This window comes from Pteronotus mesoamericanus, unplaced genomic scaffold (assembly GCF_021234165.1).
Source record: "Pteronotus mesoamericanus isolate MK-2021 breed Mesoamerican mustached bat unplaced genomic scaffold, CSHL_Meso_final scaffold_21, whole genome shotgun sequence".
NCBI lineage: Eukaryota > Metazoa > Chordata > Mammalia > Chiroptera > Mormoopidae > Pteronotus > Pteronotus mesoamericanus.
Genome location: NW_026555310.1, coordinates 9,712,965 through 9,721,555, shown reverse-complemented (window position 1 = coordinate 9,721,555; position 8,591 = coordinate 9,712,965). Strand labels below are relative to the sequence as shown.

Below are 8,591 nucleotides of genomic sequence, written 5' to 3'. Positions count from 1 at the left end.
GCCAAGTTTCAGAGTCGTAATTATCTTTCTGATAAATATTTTCTCGTTATTTGTAATAACTGTCTTTACCTTTTAAAATGCTTTCTGCTTAAAAGATATTTTGCCTAATTTTAACAATGGTACCCAACTTTGTTTTGGTTAATATTTGCCTGGTATATCTCTTCTCACTGTTTTATTTACAACTTTTTATAGTCAGTATATTTTAGATGCATCTTTTTAAAAGTTTATAGGCTGGAGGCCTTTTTTTTTTTTTTTTTTTTTTAACCAAAGAGCCCTTTTTATTCAACAGCTCATTTCAGATCAGGTAAATTACTATAATTTTTTATATATTTTGATTAAATTTTATCATCTATTTTGTTTTTTGTCTTTACATTTCCTATGCTTCCTTTAGTTTCCTCCTCACCTTCCCTCTTGATGAGGTTTTGTTTACTTATTTGTCCTATCCTCACTTAGAAGTTAGGACTTTTAGTAGTTACCCTTAGAATTTTAAATATGTCCACTTAACTAAGTCTAAATTTGGTCTATTTTCTCTCCAAACAAAATGGGATCTTCAGAACGCTTTCATCTCAAATCGCCTTCCCACCACTTTCAAGCTCATTGTTTGTCTGCATTTTAATTTTAAAAGCAAGATTTTTTTATTTTTTTATTTTTTTATTTAAATTCTTTCCCAGTTTTATTGATATAATTGACATACATCTCTGTATAAGTTTAAGGTATTGCATGATGACTTCACACACACTTATTTTGAAATGGTTACTACAGTAAGTTTAGTTAATATTCATTTCCTCATATAGTTACAAAAGATTTTTCAGGCTTTTTAAGAAATAAAACATTATTAACACAGATGAAATCTCTAATTTTCTTCAATCTTATTCCCCACGCCCTTGGAGGAAACCGCTATCTAAATTCTGCCTATACCTTCCTGTGCAAAGTTTTATACTTTCATTATGTATGAATTTATCCATATATAGTAATGTTTTATGTATTTTATTTTTTCACTGAATTTATTGCATGGATCTGTCCAATATACCCAACATCATTTACTGAATAGACTACATTTATACTTATTGTACATTTCTGCCTCCTGTGTCAAATATTAATTGACTATAAAGGTGTGGATTTATTTCTGGGCTCTCTAGTCTGTTCCAGTGATCTATGTCAGTTTTTATGCCAGTAGCATGTTGCTTTGATTACTATGGCCTTGTAGTATAGTTTGATATCATGTAGTGTGATTCCTCCAACTTTGTTCTTCTTTCTCAAGGTCACTGTGGCTATTCAGGGTCTTTTATGGTTCCATATAAATTTTGAAATTTTTTGTTTTGTGAAATACATGGTTGGTATCTTGATGAGAATTGCATTGATGCTATAGATTGCTTTGGGTAGTATGGACATATAAATAATGTTAATTCTTACTATCCATAATACTATAATTATAGTTAATTTTGCTACTTGTATCTTTTAACCTTCATTTTAGCTTTTTAAGTTGCTGATTTACTGTGTTAATTCTATGTTTCCCTTAACCTGTAACATATTTTTTTTTTGTTTTTTTTTCCCCTTGTATTTTCTTATTCCTCGTTATGGACTTTTCTTTCCTTCGTAAAGAAGACCCTTTAACATTTCTTGTGCACTGTTTAAGTGGTGAAGAACTCCTTTAGTTTTTGCTTCTCAGAAAAATTAAGTGATTCTTCCAAGGTCACAAAGCTTACATGAGCGATAGAGCTGGAGTTTATACTCTCAAAACCTGCCTTCCATCTACGTTGCTTTCAAAGATATTTTCTATATTTCAAATAAGGAAACTAATCTGGCACTTTCTACTATTCAAAACATTTTCACAAACAAAAACTCATTTAACCTCATAATTTTTATTTTAGGAACAGAAGCAGGGCAATTTTTATTCTATCCATTTTAACAATTTGCAATGTTGAGGTTCAGATTGTGCACTTCGTTATGAGATCCCACAGCTAGAAAATATCAGAGCATGTAAAAAACTCAGGTATCAGGTCTTCTTAACTACGGAATAATAGATATTAAACTTAAAGAGGAGAGTGGTGATCTATGCCCTCCAAGAACTGTTTACATTGAATACTAAATAGCTTTGTTTATGTAACATACACGAACTGCAAAATAATGCACCAGCCACAACTTAAAAATATAAACTTTCAGAGCTGAAAAATAGCTTAGAATTTTTTTTCAAATCTCTTAATTTTACAGCTGAGGAAACAAACCTAAATTTAATGTGACACTACTTAATATTAGTGTTTGGTCTACAAGGCTGGATGTCCCCAAGCACTTGCTCCCAATCCAAGTCTCTCCTCTATTTATCGCATAAAGATTATCCCCCCAAAATTATTGCACTAAACTCTATTTGGTCCTGGAGACCAAGAAGGGTTTTATATTGTCAAGAATGTTCCCAGATTGAAGTAGTGAAAAGAACACATGTTTATATGACAGAGATATTGAATATGATATAGATATAGGTATTAATGTTTTTATTTGGATTAAGGAAAACACAGACTGCCTACTGCATTGCAAGCAGTTGCTCCTCATGCTCTTCTGGAAATTACAGAGAAAAATTATTTTCAATGATTTTTCTTTAACCTACTGAGGAATAGTTAAGAGTGGCCAGCAGATGCCACTGTTGTCAGGCATAAATAATTTTTCCTGTTTTAAACAAAGGTGAGTCATTACAGAAGAAAATGTGGCAAGTGTAACAAAAATAATCATGTCATCTTAAAATAAGTGACAAAACTAATGCACAGTTGGGTCTTTCTACCTTTAAACAAAACAGTTAATTAGACAATTGGCAACGAAAAGACAAACTAAATTATTGGAAAAAATTAACAAGACTAGACTGAGTCATCTATGTTTGAAAATAATGTTCACAAAATATAATGTTAAGTAATAGCTATATTTAAGAGCAAAAACATATCCTATCCTGATGAATAACAGCAAGGAGAAATAAATAAAAATCAATTCTGTTCTTTTTTAATTATTATGACAAATTATGTAGCAGCATAAAACCTCTGTATTTACCAAACTTAAACTCTATTATGAATGAGGTATCACCACAGAATTTGTTTCTATCTTCTATTCCTATCAACATTTGCAGGTGTTAAACCTTTATAAAAAAATTTAAAACATACAAATTAAAGTAGACCCACAAAATTAACTCCTTGAGAAAAAGTATGCATAGTGGTTATTGTTTACTTCTAGCCTGACCTCAATATTTCACTCTGGGGCATGATTAAACTCTCCAGAAATACATGTATCTGTATATACATGTAAAAACAAAGGGAGAATGACATAGAAAATGTGACAAAATGTTAAAAATTTGTGATTCTAGCTAAAGGACACATGGTAGCTATTTGTACTGTTCCTGAAATTTTTAAAATTATGTCAACGTTTATAAATAAAGTTAAAAATATGAAGGTTAATTAAAGACATTCTGATAAATGAAAGCTGGATTCGTGCCAACAGACACTGTAAGAAATAAAAAAATTCCTCAAGCTAGAGAGAAATTATAGAAACTCAAATCTGTAAGAAAGTATAAGGAGAGTAGGAAATTATAAAAATGTAGCTCTATATAAAGTATTTATTTTATCTTCACCCGAGGACATTTTTTTCATTTCTTTTAGACAGAGAAACATCAATTGCTTGCCTCCCATACAGGCCTAAACCAGGGGTCAAACCCACAACCTAGGCATGGGAGCAACCTATTAGTTATGGGACCACCTCCAACAACTGAGCTACACGGGCTAGGGCTCATTGTAAAAGACACTTGACAAACAAAAATTTATCTGAAAATGTATTTGGAGTTTATAACATTTGATGTAGATTTTGATAGGTTACGATATATACTGGAATCCCTATTGCAAACGAAGAGCTATGCATTGTGTGTATGAGTGTGTGTGTATGGTCTGTCTGAAAAAAGTCCAGCTGTTAATATGAGAAAGGTTTGTGCAACACTGATGTAACCTGGCAGCCAGGGAGAGCGGACTGCTATGCGCATGTGTGAACAATGACAACTTTACTGTACTAGTCAGTGACGGTGGTAGACACGGTTCAGTGGGCATGTGTACTGTGTGGCCATTGCATTCAAAATGACTGTGCAAGTAGAAAAATGAATCTGCATCAAATTTTGTGCTAAGCTTGATCCTTCTCCTGTGGAAACTATTCAGATGATTCAGAAGGCTGCAGGTATGGGCAACTGGTGATCGGCAGCTTTATGGCGACTTGCCTGCTTGTACATCATGTCTTGTGCAGAATTTTTTGGCAAAATATCAAATCCCCCAGGTCACTCAGCCCCCTACAGCCCAGATTTGGCGCCCTGTGACTTCTGGCTTTTCCCAAAATTAAAGTCATCTTTGAAAGGAGAGAGATTTCAGAGCACCAATGAGATTCAAGAAAATACAATAGGGCAGTCAATCGTGACTGGGAGAACTATGTGAGGTCCCAAGGTGTCTACTTTGAAGGGGACTGAGGTGGCATTGTCCTATGTGGAATGTTTCTTGTATCTTCTGTAAACATCTGTTTTTCATATTACATGGCTGGACACATTCTGGAAAGACCTCTTTATATGGTGGGTATGCGTGTCTGTGTGTAAATGTATTTAGTATATTTTCCTGCTGTACTAAGACTAGGTCATGTGATTTGATTTGGCCAGTTAAATATGAGTAGACATTGGTAACCTCCCTGCATGAACAGGAGCTTTTGCAGGCATTACAAGTTTTGTCAGCCTCCCGCCATGTTCCCTTTGCCATCAGAAGGGTGAACTCCAGACAGCTGTTTCCATCCAACTGCAGTAATTTCCTGAAGTAATTTTACAGTTACACTTTTTTAAGGAAGGAAAATGAAAACAAGGTGTTAATATATCACACAAATGTTTATTATTTAAATGTTTAAAGATTTTAATTATGAATGAAAATTTCTAGAAAATGTTACACATTTCATATTAATGTTTATAATTCATTTAAGGCACATAGTGCAAAATACTTCATTTCTGATACAGAGATCCCTAAATGTTTAACCACATTGGCACAAAATTGCTTCAGCACCCTATATGGTACAATATACCCCTAATAAATGTTTGGGAAAAAAACTTTGTGGGTAAAATTACTATACTATATTGGCAAAAGTCTATTAGTAGATTGAGTTTTGGTTTACAGAGCAGGTTTCCATAGAAAAATATTATTTGTCTGTGATTATTTTAATACCACATTCTATAACACACAATTATTCACCTGAAAAAAACCTCAATACCTGAGAATTTGTCCATGAGTAGTTAATTTTACTTTTTTATGTTCTGGCTTTGAGAAACCTAGGATATAAAATAACTTGAACATCTGTAATAAAAATTTTGCACATGTAAAAAATAATTTTGTTTATTGAAACTTCAAAATTTTAATAATTCTCATTCTTCTATTTGATTAAATACAGTACAAACCTCTGAGGAAATAGATTTTTAAGAGAAGATATATATACATATGTAAGAGTTATAAAAACAATGTATTGCTCTTATAAGTACAATTAGAGGTAGCTGTTTTAAGTCAAAATCTATATCTTCTGTATTATACCCACAAAAGTTCTAATCTATTTAGTATTTAACCCAAGCACACATTTTTAATACAAAATTATACCACATTTTTAGGACTTTTAAAGCACCATAATCCACATTTAAAAATTAAAGGAAATATAAAACAAGGTATCTATGCTGTATCAGTAAGTATAATGGCTATGTGCTTTTTCGAAGTAGTTATTGATTTACTATTCACCTGACATTAAATAACATTTGTAGTAGTTTAAATAAGTGCATTTTCCTAATTTTTACTTGCTCTATTTTAACAAGTAGAATAAACATTTCATTGTAAAGTAGGACACCAAATAGAGATTTACATGTGTGTTTATAGGAATAACTGTGGTCCAGTTCAAGCTGTTAACTGTAACATTATCTTGGTATAATTCATTGAAACATATCTGTATACTCTACCATAAATTATGTCCTTTAGAAAAAAAAAATCCTGAGTAGAGTCCATGCCTGTTAAGTTTATTTTGAAGGCCTTAAAAAAAAAAAAAAAGGTCAAGCAGGGATTAGACTCCCTGATGAGCCCCTGAAAAAAAGGCACAGACATTTCAGACATGGAAACCTCAGGAAGGAAAGAGTGAAGAAATAGAAATGAGCACCAGTTGTTAGCAGGTTCCAAAGCTTATATCCTCTTGGGGACATAGCGTACTACTTTCTTGCTGAATGTTCATAGTACTTGAATTGGGAGACCAGTAGTCAGGTGTGGAACACACTTTCCACAAAACCCTCCACATCTGCCGTAGACTTTGGTTCCATCCTGAAAAGAGGGAGAGGCAGAGATATAGGAGAATCTGACACAAACTGGTGTCTGCAGGCAAAGGCAGAAAAAGCAAATGCTTTGAATCATGTGGCTGAAATTATTAGCCAAGGTTTCCTATAACAATTACATTTGAGATCAAAGGTCATACCATTTCAGTATTGGCTGAAATTTGTGGTTAGGGCAATTAGAATATGTAAGATTAATTTCTTGATGATATAAACCACACCTTAATTTAGACAATTCATTTCAATCCACATTTCAAGTATCTATTTGCTTTAGTGAGTTTATTAAGATTTTCATATGCTAAATTAAAAAAATATTATACAAACCTGATTTTAACTCTATACAAGTCATATTCCACCCTGTTAACCTCAAACATCACAGTGGAGTATTAGAAACACAGCCTGAAGAAACATATGGAAGGGAACAAAATTGGACTGAAAGCAGTAATTATAATTAGAAAGGAACCAGAAAGGTTTTTTTTTTTTTGTTTTTTGGGTTTTTTTAAAGAAAAGCAGAGGTGAGTGAAGGGGCCAGTCAGGGCAAGGTATTCTTTCTAGACTGCCTTCCATCTTTAGGTCCACAAGTCAGAAGACTGAAAACACTTGACAGGATGAGGCAAAAGTAGTTTCAACTCCTATAGTTTTTGGAGAAGTTATTCTGTTGTTTTTGTGGTTTTTCTTTTAACCTAAAGGGAGGGAGGGTTCCTGGACCATTTGGGGATGAATGTTTTGAGATTAGGAGCCTTTGAAGTTGGCTTTTCTTTTAGAAGTTTTTTTAAACTCTCAAATATCTGAGTAAGCAGGGAACAAGGGAATGGAAATAAAAATTCCAATTTACATACATTCCTCTCCCAGATTGTTTTAGTTAAAAAAATTAACATTGATTAAATTTACTGCCAAATGAAAATATATCACCTTTCCATAAGTATACTTGGGCTTCCGTTTTATACCAGGCATCAGACTTCAGGAAAGATTTTCATGTGCAATGTTTTGATTAAGGTAGAAATCCTCAGCTAATGAAATAATTAATCAATCTTTAGACTAGGACTTATATAGAGCAAAGAAATGACTGTATGAGGTATTCATATCCACAGGTGACTTCAGCCAGATTTCAGCCTTTACATCTAACCAAAGCTATTACTGGATTAATAAGGTCAGAATATTTCATTAGCTCTCTGTGTTTTTACCTGCTCAGAAAAGTAAGTAATTTATTTTCATTCTTCTACCAAAATGGATTGAATCTATATTTTTAAATATTTACTTGATATATAAAGAGCAAAATTAAATTCTTAATTAAAACAATTTCATAGTCTTCAGAAAATTGAATTTTATTTACAAGTATTCATATAAATATGAGCAAAGCAGAAGTCATTTATATCAAAAGAAAACAATCATAAAACAGAGTGGGCACAGGCTATTGAGGGTGTTGGTTTATGTACAGATGAGAACAGTTATAATATAGATTCTGATTTACTGTAATATATAGTCGTGCTAAGACATGGTAACTCTAAATAATAGGAGTCATCTCCTAAAGTGTATGTGCTAGTATACCACACAAGCAGCAAAATTAAGTAGATTCTATTTTACACGATATACAAGGTGAGGCAAAAGTAGGTTTTATGGTTGTGCATACACGAAATCGAGTTTACTCTTGTATTTTCCATTCGAACTGTAAACCTACTTTTGCCCCACCCTGTATGCATTAGAGATAAAAGCAAATATCATTGTTTTCCAGATAGAGGAAAATATGTATAAAAACCATAAAAATAGTAGTTTCTTTAAGAATTAGGACTCTGTCATTTGTATTTTTGTTAAATGACAAATGGCTTTAGCACTATCCCATCACTAAATCAAAGCAGTGAGGTAAATAAACCAAAAGTTTACCTCACTTTGAAATATGAAAACCTACAAACTTTTACTAATTGAGGCATAGCTAAAAGCACTACCCCTTTCTGAAGTACCGCATTTCAAGTCATTAGCCCCAAACTTGAGCTAGATAAGATTTATATGCCCTGGCACTTGATATTTCATATTTAGATGTCTGTAGCCTGTGCAAGAATTTGAATGTATGCAAAACCTTAATATGTACATAAGTAAAATCTCATATCCATAATTTCATAAATTAATGTTATACCCAATTATATGCAATAACTCCTTAGTCACTGACCTGATAACTCTAAATGTAAGGCAGAGGACCTTTCATGCTAGTTCACAGAATGGAAGTATTTCAAACAGGCTTTTTTGTTCC

General features: G+C 32.6%; 1 protein-coding gene across 1 annotated transcript in view; it reads right to left on the bottom strand.

Moving 5' to 3' along the window:
- Positions 1-6,248: 6,248 nt before the first annotated feature.
- The window catches only part of ADAMTS20 (ADAM metallopeptidase with thrombospondin type 1 motif 20), a 163,588-nt gene continuing 161,245 nt past the window's right edge, over positions 6,249-8,591 (bottom strand). Inside the window, exon 39 of the mRNA XM_054591215.1 lies at positions 6,249-6,338. Within this exon, the coding sequence (XP_054447190.1) occupies positions 6,249-6,338 (90 nt within the window). The remainder of the gene's footprint in view (positions 6,339-8,591) is intronic.